The 16,976-nt window shown below is 37.7% G+C and overlaps 1 protein-coding gene across 1 annotated transcript in view; it reads left to right on the top strand.

Annotated features, from left to right (window-relative positions):
- Positions 1-16,976, top strand: part of TANC2 (tetratricopeptide repeat, ankyrin repeat and coiled-coil containing 2) — a 150,902-nt gene that overhangs the window by 42,380 nt on the left and 91,546 nt on the right. Inside the window, exon 5 of the mRNA XM_040640428.1 lies at positions 15,204-15,485. Coding sequence (XP_040496362.1) covers positions 15,204-15,485 — 282 coding nt within the window. The remainder of the gene's footprint in view (positions 1-15,203; positions 15,486-16,976) is intronic.

Below are 16,976 nucleotides of genomic sequence, written 5' to 3'. Positions count from 1 at the left end.
AAAAGTGACTAAATCCTATTAAGTAATCATATTGCCAGTAAATTTACCTAAGTAACCCTTTGCAAAACATTTTTTTTTTAAGATTTTATTTATTTATTTGACAGAGAGAGAGACAGCCAGTGAGAGAGGCAACACAAGCAGGGGGAATGGGAGAGGAAGAAGGAGGCTCCCAGCAGAGCAGGGAGCACAATGTGGGGCTCAACCCCAGGACCCTGGGATCAGGCCCTGAGCCAAAGGCAGACGTTTAATGACTGAGCCACCCAGGCGCCCCAAAACATTTTTTGATTCTGTAAAATGATTTAAACTTTCCAATCTTGTATATAAAAGTTTTTTTATGGTGGGGCCTCTGAGTGGCTCAGTCAGTTTAGTGCCTGCCTTCGGCTCAGGTCATGATCTCAGGGTCCTGGGATGGAGCCCCATGTAGGGGTCCCTACTCAGCAAGGAAGCTGCTTCTCCCTCTGACTCTGCCCTTACCCCTGCTGTGCGCTCTCTGTCTTGTTCAGTCACTCTCTCTCAAATTAAAAAAAAAATTTTTTTTAAGTTTTTTATGGAATTACTCCCTAAGATATAATAAAATATAGAACTGAAAGTTTCCTTTGTAGGACCATTGCTGTTTCATCAGAGAGTTCACTTAAAAATGTTTAATCTTAGGGGCACCTGGATTGACCGTCTAATCTTAGGGGCTCAGTTGGTTGAGTGTCTAACTTCATCTCAGCTCAGGTCTTGATCTCAAGGGTCGTGAGTTCGAGTCCCACATTGGGGCTCATGGAGCCTACTTAAGAAAAAAAAAAGTTTAATCTTAAATTTCAACTAATTAACCAGGTTTGATGCTCCAATAAAAATACATCTCATATCTCACGTTCAAGGCCAACAATTTAATAGCGTAAAACATAGTTGACATAGTTATATAATTATTTTATCAAATGTTTCACATTTTAGATGCTTTACTGTTTTTATATTTTCCCTACATTTTGAGGTTTTTAACATGAGGAAACGTAAAAATTGAGAACTTTCGAGAGAGTTAGGCTTTCCTTATTTCCTTTACAATTTTCCAAAGGGAAAATCCCTTCCTGAAAATTCCACTCAGCAATGACTCCAGATTTTTCTCAACAAATGTTTTCCTATAAGACTAATGTCAGGAAGCTGAAATTTAATATACAGTTATTCAGAGACTCAAAGTATAATTTTTCAGAGTAAAATAAGTCTCTTCCCTTTTTTACCCCCACATTAATAGAACACAATGGACTTCTTAAAACACTAAGACAGATGTTGAGAATGGGACATTTTTGACAGATATAAAAATGATAGCTTACATTTATTGGAGTTCTTATTCTTTGTAGACACAGTGCTAAGAGCTTTAAACATGTTCTTTTTTTAATCCTCACAACCCTTTGATCTAAGTAGTGGTAATAAGGCACTGGGATTTACAGAGGTTAAATAACTTGCTCAAGGTTACATGTCTAGTCATTGGCAGTGCCAGGATTCATTTCATATCTGGCCGATTCCAGATCCTGTGCTCTTAACCACCATAATATACAATGTCATAGACAGTATAATATAAAAAGCAGTGAGTAATGTAATAATGTACCAATACAATGGCTAATTGTAGATACTCAGGACTCTGGGGTATTAGGTATGAGAAAGAGAGCTGCATATCAACACTAACTGCCAATGGCTGCCTTTCGGTGGCGGCTCTGATCACACAGGGCACCACTGTGATTCATTAGCCCAAACTAGCTCCTGCTTCCCTATTTCTATTAATAGTGCCCCAGTTTTTCTCTCACCTAGGTTTTAACTCTTGAAGTCATCTTTGAATCATTGTCTTCATTATCTCCTACATCCAGTCACTTAGGATGCCCTGAGGATTCTACTCTCCCAGTTTCTCCCATTCTTTCCATGTTCTCCATTCTCAATACAGCTAATTAGCTTGTCTCCCTCCTCTGGTCTTTCCAAATTCGAATCAAGCTAACGCACGGCTTGCCAGATTAGTCCTTCTAAAATGCAGCTCAGATAATGTCTTTTCTCTGTCTTGTAGTTATCATTGCTATCATCCTTCTCTGGTCCAGAAATTTGAAAAATCAAAAAGTTTTGGAGAGGACAGGTTATGGTTTGTTAGTACCTTTAAAAATTAACTTTGTTGGGGGCGCCTGGGTGGCTCAGTCATTGGGCGTCTGCCTTCGGCTCAGGGCGTGATCCCAGCGTTCTGGGATCAAGCCCCACATCAGTCTCCTCCGATGGGAGCCTGCTTCTTCCTCTCCCATTCCCCCTGCTTGTGTTCCCTCTCTCGCTGGCTATCTCTCTCTGTGTAGAGTGGATAAGTGAAATCTTAAAAAAAAAAAAAAAATTAACTTTGTTGATACGAAAAACTAAGTAATATTCTTTAGAATGGACACTGCCAGATGGAGCATGAAACAGAACCTGTGTAGCAGATATACTAGATAATGTATGAGAAACTTGCCTACACAATGCTTAATGAATTTTATTCATTCAAAAACAAAGTCTTAAGTCACTTCTGTGCTAATTGAGAATTAACACAATAAATTGTACAGTAAGACCCTTTTCCATATGGAGTCACTGACAGCAGCTCAGTGAGAGAGAGAGAGAGTGCAAGTGGGGGGAGGAGCAGAGGGAGAAGGACAAGCAGACTCCGCACTGAGCAAGAAGTCTGACATGGGGCTTGATACCATGGCCCTGAGATCATGACCTGAGCTGAAACCAACAGTCAGATGCTCAACTGACTGAACCACTCAGGTGCCCCAACTCAGTGTTTTTTAACTGAGTTAACTGAACCATAACAAGGAAGACAAGTAGAGTAATTAAGAAAGAAGTAATAGATAAATAAACATATTAAATTATGTTTAAGATAAGGGAGGAGAAGATAAATTGTAATGTGAAAGATATCTAGAACCAGTAAGTAAAGGAATTATAATGGAAAGAAATTACTTTTGCATTTATATTTTAAAGTACTTAAAAAGAGAGTAAAAAGGCAGCCTATGAAATGAGAAAAAATACTAGCAAAGCATATAATTGATAAGGGGTTAATATCCAAAGTACATACGGAAGTCCTATAACTCAATAGCAAAAAAAGTAATAACCCAATTTTAAAAGGTTGCCTGGGTGGCTTAGTCCGTTAAACATCTGACTCTTGATCTCAGCTCAGGTCTTGATCTCAGGATCATGAATTCAAGCCCTGCATTGGGCTCCATGCCCAACATGGAGCCTACTTTAAAATAAAATATAATAAAATAAATTAAAATAAATTAAAATGGGCAAAGGACTTGAATAGGCATTTTTCCAAAGAAAACATACAGATGGCCAACAGGTAGTTGAAAAGATGTTCAACACCACTAATCATCAGGGAAATGCAAATGAAAACCACAGTGAGATATCACCTCACACCTGTTAGAGTGGCCATTAGAAAACACACACATATACAAAGAAAATAACAAGGAGATAGAGAAATTGAAACCCTTGTGCACTGTTGTTAGGAATGCAAAATGGTGCAACCACTATGGAAAACAGCATGGTGATTCCTCAAAAAGTTAAAAATAAAACTACTGTATGATCCAGCAATCCTACTTCCGGGTATATTTCCAGAAGACTTGAAATTGGGATCTCAAAGAGATATTTGCACTCCTTTGTTCATTGCAGCATTATTCACAGTAGTGAAGAGGTAGAAAGAACCTAAATATCCATTGATGGATGAATGGATAAAGAGAATGTGCCATATACATACAATAGAATGTTATTCAGCCATAAAAAAAAGAAGGAAATTCTGTTATTTGCTAAAACATGGATGATCTTTGATGATAATTATGCTAAATTAAACCAGTCACAGACAAATAACACATGATTTCACTCACATGAGGTATCCAAAGTAGTCACACTCCTCAAAACACAAAGTAGAATGGTGTATGCTAGGGCCTGGATGGAGGGGAAAATGAGGAGTTGCTGTTCAATGGGTGAAGTTTCAGTCATGCAAGATGAAAAAGTTCTAGAGATCTCTACAACATCTTGCTTATATTGATGATCCTGTGTGCTTATTTGCCATCAAATATTTTCTTTGGTGAAGAAGCATCTGTTCAAATATTTTGTCCACTCTTTATTGCCTTGTTTCTTGTTATTGAGTTTTCAGAGTTTGTTATATAGTTTGGATACAAGTTCTTTATGAGATACATGTTTTGCAAATATTTCTTTCCCATATTACAGCTTTTTTTTTTTCATTCTCTTAACAGTATCTTTTGAAGAACAAAAGTTTTTAGAAATCCAGTTTACGAATTTTTGCCTTGATGGATCATTCTTATGGTGTTGTGTCTAAGATTTTTTTGACTAACCAAAGATAAAAATATCTTCTGCTGTATATTTTTCCAGAAGTTTTACAGTTTCAGGTTTTACAGTTTCAGTTTAGGTCTCTGATTGATTTTAATTTTTATATATGGTGCATGATGTGTATGAAAGTATTTCAGGGTTTTTTTTTTTGCATATATGTATCCAATTGTTCCAATGCCATTTGTTTAAAGTCAACAAAAAATCTTATATATTAATCTATGTAGTTCTCATTTCTGGTGTTCTTCATTTCTTTGTGTTAATCCATATTTCTATCTGGTGACTTTTTTCTTCTGCCTGAAGGTTTTTTGTTGTTTTTTTTTTTTTAACATTTCTTGTATTGCAGATCTGCTGGTGATTAATTTTTTTCAGCTTTTATGTGAAATGTAATGTGAAAATTACATAATGTGAAAATGTGGTGATTAATTTTTTTCAGCTTTTATGTGAAAAGTAATGTGGCCATTACTTTTGAAAGATAAATTTAAATTTTCACTGGGTTTATAATTTTAGGTTGACAGGTTTTTTTCTTTCCATAATATAAAGCTGTAGGCCCACTGTCTTCTCATTTGGATTGTTTCTGAGAAGAAATCTGCTGTCATCTTTATCTTTGTTCCTCTGTACTTCAAGTCTTTATTCTGTGGCTGCTTTTAAGATTTTCTGTTTATCTCTGGTTTTTAGCAGTTTGATTATGATGTGTCTTGGTTCATTTTCTTCATATTTCTTGTACTTGGGGCTCATTGAGCTTCTTGGATCTGTGAGTTTATAGTTTTCATCAAATTTAGAAATTTTATAGCTACTATTTTTTTAAGATTTTTTATGTGACAGAGAGAGAGCACAAGCAGGGGGAGGAGCAGACAGAGGGAGAGGGAGAAAGGAACAGGGAGCCACATGGGGCTTGATCCCAGGACGCTGGGATTGTGACCTGAGCCAAAGGCAGACACTTAACTGACTGAGCCACCTAGATGCCCCTATTATTTCTTTAAATATGTTTTCTGTCACCCGCCTTCAGGGACTCCAGATACCTGTATTTGGTCACTTGGAGTTGTCTCACAGTTCACTGATGCTTTTCTTTTCATTCTTTTTTTTAAGATTTTATTTATTTGAGAGGAGAGAGAGAGAGAGCATAAGTGGGACGGGGAGAGGAAGAGGGACAAGAAGACTCCCCACTGAGCAGGGAGCCCAATGTGGGGCTTTATCCCAGGACTCTAAGATCGTGACCTGAGCCGAAGATAGATGCCTAACCCGCTGAGCCACCCAGGTGCCCCTACTGATGCTTTTTTTATTTTAGAGGATTATTTTTTCTCTGTATTTTTAATTTTGGATAGTTTTTATTCCTGTGTCTTCAAGGCCACTCATTCTTTCATTTCTATTGTTGTAGTTTCTTGTCCTAATAGTTCAATTGGGTCTTTTATGTCTTCCATGTCCCAACCTTTTGAACATATAGAATATTGTTATAATTACTATTTTAATATCTCTCTCTGATAATTCTAACATCTGTGTCAGTTCTGGGTCAGTTTCAATTAGTTGATTTTTCTCCTAATTATGGTTCCTTTTTTCCTGCTTCTTTTTATACTTAACAATCTCTGTTTGGATACCAGACATAGTGGATTTTACCTCACTGCATGTTTATATTCTTACAAATATTCTTCAACTTTTTTTAGGAATGTTGAAGGTATTTGGAAATAGTATGATTAATTTTGGGCCTTGCCTTTAAGATTTGTTGAGTAGGACCAGAACAATATTTATTATAGGTTTTATTATTCTGTACTACTGAGACAAGACTTCAGAATATCCTACCCAATGTTCTGGAAATTGTGTGGTTTTCTATTCTGGCTGCTGTAATAGGCACTATTCAGGCCCTCTTCCCTCTAATCAACTTGGATAGGTCATCTCCTGGTGTTGGACAGCTTTCTCACATACATGCGCCAGTCAGTACTCTACCTTCCACAGATCTTCAGATTTATTTCTGTTCAGTGCTCACCTTCTCAGAACTCTGTCCTTTGAACAGTTGCTGCCTTAGTCTCCCTGGATTCTCAGTTCCATCTCCTCAACTCAGGGAGTCTGCCAGAATCTGACTGGGTTTTCCCTCCCTACATTATGGCCTGGAAATTCTCTTAAGGCAGTAAGTGAGCATGAGGTATCCCTATTGTTTTCCATCTCTCAGGGATCATTATTTTTCATTGCTATGTCTAATGTCTTGAAAACCATTGTTTTATATACTTAGTCTAGAGGTTTGTTTGGGGATTCTTTTAGGTAGGAGAGTAAATATAGTCTTTTTTATTCCATCTTGGACAGAGGTAGAAATTCATGTCATATTTTTAAAAAGAAAATTATAGATGAAGTGGACCAGAGCATAAACCCATCTCTCATGAGAAGATGACTGGCTTAGGGGCACCGAGGTGGCTCAATCGGTTAAGTGTCTGACTCTTGATTTCAGCTCAGGTCATGATCTCAGGGTCATGAGTTGCATTGATCCTCACCGAGCATGAGCCTACTTAAGATTCTCTCTCCCTCTCCCTCTGCCCCTCCCCTCCTGCTCGCTCTCTCTTTTCCATGCATGCATGTGCGCACGTGCAAAAAAACAAAAACAAAAAAAAAATTTCTTGTCTTGGTAGTTAGAATTGGGTTCTCTGTGAACTAAACTAATATTAAATATGGTCATTTGTTGCACAAGAATAAATCTCACATGTAGCATTAGCAAGACCTCAGTTACTAAATGGATTTGTGTAGATCCAGCCTTCTCAGTAACTTTTCTAAAAGAAGCAAGAATTGTCTTTAGAAATATCTGTCCTATCCTCTCTGTACACTAGCTCGAAGACACCATTTTTCTCCCTTCCCCCAGCTTCCTGTAGGAATAGTATTCTTTGATTATTGGTGCTTAGGTCAACATCCAGGCCTTGCCTGTGATATGCACAGAGCTTGGAAAATAACATTTTTTCTTCTCTATCTTGTTATTCAATGGCCCACTTGTTTATGACAGTTGCCTTTAAACAGGAATGTATCCTTGAAAGGTACCAAACGAATGATTCATTTCTTTTTATTATTATAGTATAGAACAGTGATTTTTCAAAGACCTGAATTTTCATCCCTTCACTGTCTTCCTTGATCCCTCCTGCTCTACCAAAGTGAAGTGTATACCATTATATTTCCCTGCAGTTGGGGAAGAAAAATCCATATTAACCATTTTAATTCATGAATTTGTTTATTAAATGTTATTGAATATACCTACCCTATGACAAGAACTGTACTAGTTAGTAAGTTAATTAGGCTAATAACTTGATAGGTTAGGTGACTGTAGTAGGGCAAGTTGATGACATGTGAGGGTAGAGTATAGAGATTGACATGATCATAACAGATAGATTGATTGATTGATAGATTTGGTAGCTGTATGCAAAAGGAACGATAGCCTGCTTAAGTACATAGTAAAAGCAAGAGATATTGAGAACCTAAAGTATATGGCTGCCATTCATTGAGGATTAAGGTTCTGAGATAAGAACTTAACATACATGTTCTCATTTAGCCTAATGGGGTAAATACTCTTATTACCCTCATTTACAGGTGACAAAATTGAGACTTAGAGTGATCAGCACCTCCCCCAAGATTATACCACTCTAGTAGCAGTGGAATAGGAAGGAAAAAAAGGAATTATATCTGAGAGATATTCCTCAATAATTATTCTTTTTAAAGATTTACTAATTTATTTTAGAGAGAGAGAGAAAGAACATGAGCAGGGGGAGGGACAGAAGGAGACGGAGAGAGTCTCAGGCAGACTCTTTGCAGAGCATGGAGTCCCATTCCTCAAGAATTATTGATAGGACTTGTGAAAAACTAGATATAAATATTAAGAAGAAATCCTAATGAGTGTCAAGTTTCTATCTGGAAAGACCAGGCAGATTGGTGATATTTCATTAACTGAGATAATAAATGGAAGAGAAAGAATAGATTAAGGTGAGTGAGACAGTAACTTTACTTTTAAAAACTTGAAGTTTGTAGTTTCTATTGGGAATCCAAATAGATAACTCTTGTGAGTTGTTGGAGATGCTGTATAGGAGTTTGATAACAAGGTAATGAGGAACAGAAATACAAACGGTCACCACTTAGATAGTTGTGAAAGCTATTAATCTATTCCTTTGAGATTATCCAGGGAGATCATGAAGAAGAGAAAAATGAAATATAGAACTGAGAATTGGCAGTATTTTAGGGATGTGCAGAAGAGGAGGAATCCTTTAACACACATCAGGAGGAGAGGACAAAAAAAGAACTTGAAGGAAGTGCAGCCATGTGAAGCCCAAGAAGAGAACGTATTTCCAAAAGTTGGGGTTAGTTAAAAATGTTAAATACTGAGGAGTGGTTAAGAAGCATAAAGACTGGAAAAAAGAAATCATCGTACTTAACAATTAGAAAGTCTTTAGTGACTTTAACCAAAACAATTTGAGCAGATACACTGTTGAATAATACGGGAGGAGGCCAGGCTAGAGTGTGCGATTCGTGCAGAAGGGAAGAGAGCAAGCAGGGCTCTTACAAAATGTTGGGTAGGGAAAGGAAAAAGGGAGGTGAGTCAGGAGCCTCAAAGGGACAAGGGCTTAAAGAGAGTCAGTATGTTTTCAATATCCTTTTTGCTAAGTTCTGTTTTCAATAAGTGTGTGTGGGAGGGGGGTGATTATGGTTACTCTGGATGTCTTTTTGGCTTGATGATGTCGCTAGTAGTAGCCGCTAACACGGTTAACCGCCAGACACTGTCCTAGGCACATCACATCTGTTAACTCATCTAATCCTCACAGTGTCATTGTTATCCCTATTTTTAAAATGAGAAAGACTGAGATATCCAGAGCCTAAGTAATTATCCTGAGGTCACACAACCAGGAAGTAACAGAGACAGGATGCAAACTAAGGGATCCTGGCTCTGAGTCCACAGTTTTTCCTACTCTGCTATGTTTCCTTATTCACCCCAAAAGTGATTCTGCTTTGTTTAACAACCTTTTTTTTTAAACAGAAGTTATCTGGAATGAACATTTCTCAGACTGTTATCTTTAGATTGTCTTTTAAGACCTGCTTCAAATTGCTTTACATTCTTTAGAAACTCATTTCCTGGTGTAGGAATAGCTACCTACTGTAGTCCTACCCAGAGCAGCAAGAATAAATAATAGACCCTAAAGAGATTTGACTCCTGTAAATGGGAGAGTGAACCTTCTAGAAACTCAGTAGATGAATCAACCCCTACCCTGGTTTAAACATTTCTTAAGAAAAAAAATAAGCTTTTTTTTTTTGCCTTATGTTTGATGCTGATGTGATATCAGGGTTTGTCTGAAGCACATGTGTTTTTTCTCTGCTTAATGTTGAGCATGGCATGCATGTCATGAACCCTAAGAATGAGCCTGAAATTATCTTTTGTTCTGAGGAACAGAGGTGCTTCCAGGCTAGACTTTACAGTCATTGTAGAAGAATGTGAGGAAACAGCTCTGCTCCTGTTTGCACCAGACCTTGGCTGTGTTACACACACCCTTTCTTCTGCCAGTCCTGTGACTGACTTCTTTTAAGATGATTCATGATTGTTTTCCATGAGTAAATATGCTTTAGTCTAAATCCACTTAGAGCTCCTTTCCCTCCACTTCCCCTTCCCCTTTTCCCCTTACTGCAGCTGTTTATATTTGCATTTGGGCAGGCTGATCTCCTAGCCTTAGTGCACTTTAGTGTTGCTGTTTTTTAATGTTTACACTTTGCCTTAGTTAAAGAAAGGTCTGTTTTCTCCATAAGCCTAGGTATATAATTGCACTTATTGATGGTCTCACCGAGAGTGCTTCCTACAGAGAACTCATTCGTCTGCCACAAGCCTGATTTGCCTCAAAGAGATGCCCACACCAGCCGAGTCTGGGATGGTTATTAAATCTTTTTAAAACAACTTTCCGAAGCTTGTCTTATGTGTGTACCCTGTTGAAATGATTCCTTTCCATGTTTTTTTTTCCCTTTACCATTTTATTAGGAAAATTTTCAGATATACCAGAAAGGAAAGAATCTTACAATTTACACATACCCACCACCTTGATTGTATCATGAACATTTTGCTATCTTATTTTATCACCTGTCTGTCCATTTGCCCATATCTTACCCACCCATCATTTTTTATGAATTCTGAAGTAAATTACAGATATCAGTAAACTTCTTTAAAAAAAAAAAAAAAGATTTATTTATTTATTTGAGAGAGAGGGAGAGCATGTCCTCGAGTTAGGGTGGAGGCAGCAGGAGAGAATCTTCAAGCAGGCTCCCCACAGAGCCTAACAGGAGGCTCGATCTCACACTTTTGTGATCAGACCTGAGCCGGAAACCAAGAGTCAGAAGCTTCACCAGCTGAGCCACCCAGGCACCCCAGTATCCTTTATTAGAATGCTTTGAGAGGGGTGGGATGGTCTTTGCTGTGCTGAGACTGCCAACTCTTGAGTGCCAGGGATAAGAAAGCCACATCTGTTACTAAACAGTATGGATTAGCTCATCTTTTTTCCCTTAGCTCAGCTGTAGTTGTGGTAATTTCTCATGGATTATTTCAGTGTTTCTGCCTTAGAAAATCTCTTGGAAGCCAGATGATATCCCAAAGAAAGATTTATTTAGGAATATGAACTCCACACAGAACATCCATTACCTCCATGTCCCACAATGCAGGCCAAAGTGCTTTCTTGTTCATATGCCCTAAATTTATTGTTGGTACATAGGAAGTAGGGCTTTCTTTTATCATACTGAGCTGACAAAAGCCTTAGGTTCTGAGGTACAGAAATTGTTTCTAGGCTGTTCTTGGCGTCTACAGTTGTTTTACCATATGGTGCTAGGCTAATTTTGTCTGTTCTTCCCTTGAGGCTTTTGTGAATTGATTACATTTTTAGAAAATTTTTTAAATAACTTTTTAAAATGTCAAAGCTTTCTCAGTAGAATAAAATATGATGGGAGATTACGTCAACATGAGAACAAGTTAAGAGAATTTTTCTCAAAAACTTAAGCATTTAAATTGAGTCTGTACTTAATTTCATATTGTAAATTAGCATTGGTCATATTCATGAAAGTCCCTTTGATACTAAATATAAAGTAACCTTAGACCTGAAGAAATAAGTTATTTAGTATAGAAATCAAATGAGAGTTTCTGTAGCTCTTCTCTCTCTGGAAAGGTCATTTCTGGCCAAGCACATAGTTCCTGAAAGGAAGCGCAGGAGAAGTGAAGGAGAAAGAAGACAGTTTAACCGTCAGCTAAGCCTAATCAATCCTGGTCATCAGGGGGATCATTCAGGTCACTTTCAGATTTGAAAGTGACATCTTATAGAGCAGTTGCAACATAATATATTGGAAAAAACCTGGATTTTTAGTCAGAATTAGGTTTTGTTTCTAGTTCTGAAACTAGCTGTGTGACTTTAGGTCTCGCTGGGCCCAATTAGACTCATCTCAAGCCAACTGATCTATTTTTTCCTTTCTCCCGGGGAGTCCTGTCACTGCTCATCCCGATCTCAGTGTGTCTGGGTGCCCACCAAGCAAACTCAGGTACCCACGAAGCCCCAAGTGGGTAGCAGCCACCTACTATGAAGTGACATGGAAGATGGTGGAGTAGGGAGCTCCACCAATCAGTCCCGCCAATGAAGCAGCCATCAAGCTGGCAAGTCTGACAGAATCAACCTTTTTAGAACTGGAATTGCTAAATGAAAAATTAAAAAAGGAGATTATAAAACTGTATGATCCCATTTTGGGTTTTTAAAATAAGTATTTATGGTACAGAAAAAAATTCAGAATATATATGAGTAATGTTTCTCTCTGGCTACTGGGAGAACAATTATTATCTTGTTTATCTGCTATTCCTAAATTTTCTATAGTGAATATGTATTACTTCTGTAAAAAAAAAGCAAAATAGAACAGTTTGGCAGTTTCTCAAAAAGTTAAACATAGAGTTTCCAGATGACTCAGCAATACCACTCCTAGATATATACCCAAGATAACTGAAAACATATGTACACAAAAACTTGTACGTGAATGTTTATACCAGCATAATTCATAATAGCCAAAGAGTGGAAACAAATCAGATGTTACCAAGTTATCAAGATAACTTGATAAACAAAATATGATATATCCATATAATGGACTATTACTCAACAATAAAAAGAATGAAGTACTGATACATGTTTCAACATGAATGAACTTCAAAAACATGCTAAATGAGCCAGACACAAAAGGTCACATATTACACAATAACATTTATTGTATATGTCCAGAATAGGCAAACCAAAGGAAGTCTGGTTGCCGGGGTCTGGGAGGAAGGGGGACTGGGGAGTAACAGCTAATGGGTATGGAGTTTTCTTTGGGGGATGATAAAAATGTAAGGAGGGCACGTATCGCATGGTGCGCTGGGTGTTATACGCAACTGATGAATCATCGAGCTTTACATCAGAAACCAGGGATGTACTGTACGGTGACTAACATAATAAACATTTTTAAAAAATGTTCGGGAATTAGATAGTGATGGTTGCACAACTTTGTGAATATATAGTTGACCCTTGAACAACACAGATTTGAACTGTGCTGGTTGACTTATATGCGGATTTTTTACAGACGATACTATACATGTATTTTGTCTTAGGATTTTCTTACTAACATTTTCTTTCCTCTAGCTTTCTTTATTGTAAGAATATAGTATATAGTAAGTATAACATACAAAATATGTGTTAATTGGCTACCAGTAAGGCTTTGAGTCAGATAGACTATTAGTAAAGTTTTGGGGAGTCAAATGTTACATGTGGATTTTGAACTCCATGAGGCACCAGCTCCTCTAACCCTGCATGTAGTTCAAGGCTCAACTGTACTGAAAACCACTGAACTGTATACTTTAAAAGGGTGAATTTTATGATCTGTAAAGTGTAGCTCAATAAAGTAATGTTTCAGAAAGGTAAAATAGACTATGAGCTACGAGCCATTAGAATTAAAAAGAATATATTTAGCAAGTTATAGTTGAATTTTTTTACTGAATTCTGTACAGTTATGGATTTTTTTTTATTTTTATTTTAAGTCCAGTTAATATACAGTGTTATATGGGCCTATAGTTGTGGATTTTATTATTTTATTTTTTTAGTTACGGATTTTAAAAGAGTAAGTTTTGTTAAAGAGATGAGAATCAGGAAATTATAAGCAATTATATAGCTGAATCTCCACAGCCTTTTTTTTTTTAAGTGAAAATTTGGGGCATTTTTAAATGGATATAGGAAACTATTTTCTTCTCTTTTTAGAGTTTGGCTTTATATTTTTAATTATTTGCACTATTTTTGGAATTGTTATCTTTTTTTTAATGCTGTTACCATTCTAATAGCTTTCAGAGAGTTTTTAATGAGAGTGTGTACATGTATGCTTGCTTGTGAGATTTTCTCAAGTAAGCTGCCATCTCTCAATCCCATTTAATGATGTGTAAGTGGTTTAAGTATGTTCTAGAATAATATAAGCAGTATAAATAGATCTCATTTCCCCCTTTTATGTTTTCTTTTCTCCTGTCCTCATTCCCTTCCCCTGGGCTTTAGTCTCCAAAATATAAAATGGGGTTAGAGTATAATACCTTATTTTTTAATTAATTCTTTTGATAAGCATTTATTGAATAACCTGCTATCTGTCAAAGCACCATGCTAAGGTTAAAGATACAAAAATAAAATACCTGGTTCCTGGGGTGCCTGGCTGGCTCAGTCGGTAGAGCATGCGACTCTTGATCTTGGGGTCCTGAGTTCAAGCCACACACTGGGCATAGAGCTTACTTTAAAAACAACAACAGCAACAGCCTGGTTCCAGCCAGATAAAATGATACATCTTAGAGCTACTCTCTGAACAGTTAAGAAGGCATTTAACCCAGATAGGGGAGGTCATAGAGAAGACTTCTTTCTACCATTAATAAAATTAGAACGTTGATCTTTGAAACCAAGTTTCATCTATTATGCTTTTTTAGAAAACTATTGAAAGTAGAGCTCATGCTTGGCTCTTAGCACATCCCACAGCTACAGAAGCACAGAAAAATCTTGAGAAAAGCAGTAGGATCTGTCTCCAAGACATGGTGTATATAAGCCAAAATTCTTTATTGGTTTTTTTTTTTTTTTTAATTGGCATGAATACAAGCAGTAGAGGAGCAAAGACCTGAGGTCAAAGTTTGGTTTCTGCTTCCTTGACTGCTTAACATGTTGAAGACTTTTTAAACTATCCGAGCTTTTAGAGGCTTTGCTTATCCTAAATATACCTACTAAATTAAAAAGAAAAATACAATTATGAACTTAAAAGGAATTACTATTTTCACTGGTATTTTTAAAGAAATAGACACATCCTCTTTGCATTGCCTAATAAGCACTGAGATAGCCACGTTAGTTTAAATATTTAAATTTAAATATTTAAATATATCCTTACTGGTTGGTAAAGAGCTGATGCTGTAAGCCGTCTGGATGCTCTGCCATAGCCTGGACTCTCCCCCAGGGACTCCAACCCCGTATCTCCCCACAGTCCAGCAGCTCAAAGGTTATCTCCAGGCATAGAAGGAAGCCTTAAGGACCCTGCTTCTGTACTACTTTGACATCCATCCTGAGTGCTGGTGCTGGGCCTTCCCCACTATTTAATAATTTTGAATATCACCCCATCTTTCTGACTGTTCCATTAATCACTGGCATTTTAACTATGTTTGTTTTCTGCCAACTAGAGTATCAAATGACCCTAGCTCACCTGCTGTTGCTTATCTGTGTAGAAGCAAAGCTGACTTGTATTATTTGCTGAATAACCCAGAATACCTTCGTACTGTAACTAATAGTCTCCTAAACCATGCTGTGCTTCTGTATTTCTTTCAATGATGACAGTTTGGCCTGAGTTCTGTGTTCTCTTATTGTTCCTTCCAGTTCACTTTGCACCTTATAGGCCTCCAGATATCTCCCTGAAGCCTCTGCTCTTTGAAGTGCCCAGCATCACTACAGAGTCCGTGTTTGTTGGCCGGGATTGGGTTTTCCACGAAATAGATGCTCAACTTCAGAGTTCAAATGCCAGTGTGAACCAAGGAGTAGTGATTGTGGGAAACATTGGGTTCGGCAAAACTGCCATCATCTCTAGACTGGTGGCCCTCAGCTGCCACGGAACACGGATGAGACAGATCGCCTCCGACAGCCCACACGCCTCCCCCAAACGTACGTATTCCTTTTTAATGAACGCCCTGCTTCATTGCTCTGAAAGTTTTTCTGATATATTAAGCCTTACATCCTTTTATTTTCTGATCTGCAAAACCTGACTTGCACAAGAGGACCATTAATTGAGAGATGAGAGAAAGAATGTAATACTCTGTTTACATTTAACCCACATACCTAGCAGTCATCTAAGTGTGACTGAGAAAACCTTTCTCTGGGAATAAATTTATGACTCCTCCCTTCTGGCAGTCTGGCTAGTCTGTCCTTTGGACAATGACTACAGCATCGCCTATAAGAGCCGTTTGCATCCATCACTGCCAGCTGTTGCTCAGCCAGGGCCCGTGTCTTCTCGTTCCGAGCCGGCACAGTCTGTTTGCAGCCTTCACTTCCTTGCTCTTGATGTCAGTACTGTATTGCTTGGGCTTGAACTTCATTGTGTCCTTGAACGGTTTCTCCTGCTCCTTGTGAAAACATGCTGAGGTCTCATGTATATTCATACTTGTCTCATCACAGGCAGGGCACAGCTTAACGATCACCACTAGGATCTTGTTTGTTTTTAAAATACTCACATGGTCCTTAGTACCAGGCACTCTCTAAGATCTTAACCAATATTAATTCACCCAATCCTCTTATCAACTCAGTAAGGTAGTTCCTGTTATCTTCATATCACAGAGAAGTGATCTGAGGCTCAAAGAGGTTAAGTAGACCTCCCAGATTTCAAAGCCAGTAAATGGTGAAACAAGAATTTGAGCCTACGCAGTCTGTTTCAGAGGCCAGTCTCTTACCCACTTTGCTGTCCTGCCTCTCCTTATTGGAGAAACTCATCTGAAGAAAGGAAATGTATAGATGTTCTTCCTATATAACCTATCTGTATAGAACCAGTCTACCTGGTTTCTGTTAGTTAAAACAGAACCAGGAACTTTTGCTCTGCTAGTCCAAATCAATAATCTAGCTCACCGCAACTTTTCAGCCAGCAACCACTAGAAATGGTTTGAGATCATAGTAGTTTACAGAGTCTAGCACATGCTAGAAACTCAACAGGAACTCACTTCGCATCCTCCAGACATTCTGGCTTCCTGATGAAATTAATTAGCTGTCTCCTGTCATTAAGTAGGCATATTACCTCTGGTTAACTTAATGTGGATATCTCACATGGAGAAGAGCTAGTGTCTACAGAGAAAACTGGTTGAACTGAAAGTCCCTGTTTACCAGGGTCTGATTAAAATTGGTATGGAAGAATTCCTTTCTCACAAGCACTACTATGCTTAGTTTCTACAGGAAGCTTTTCTGAGGTAGATTGGCATTGTGTCATGGGAGCCAAGAGCCCAGAGTTTGAGCCCCAACACTCAATTGACTACACATACTTTGTAACTTGAGAATTTTAATTGAATTTTTTAGACCTGTTTTCTCATCTGTAAAATGAGGAAGTGATCTTTAAGATTTCTTCCTGTGTTAAAATTCTGTGATTCTAAAAACATATCTTCTTGAAGTTGA

This window comes from Ursus maritimus, unplaced genomic scaffold, assembly GCF_017311325.1.
Source record: "Ursus maritimus isolate PB19 unplaced genomic scaffold, ASM1731132v1 scaffold_24, whole genome shotgun sequence".
Lineage (NCBI taxonomy): Eukaryota > Metazoa > Chordata > Mammalia > Carnivora > Ursidae > Ursus > Ursus maritimus.
The sequence above is the reverse complement of the archived record's forward strand: the minus strand, read 5'-3'. Positions and strand labels throughout refer to the sequence as shown.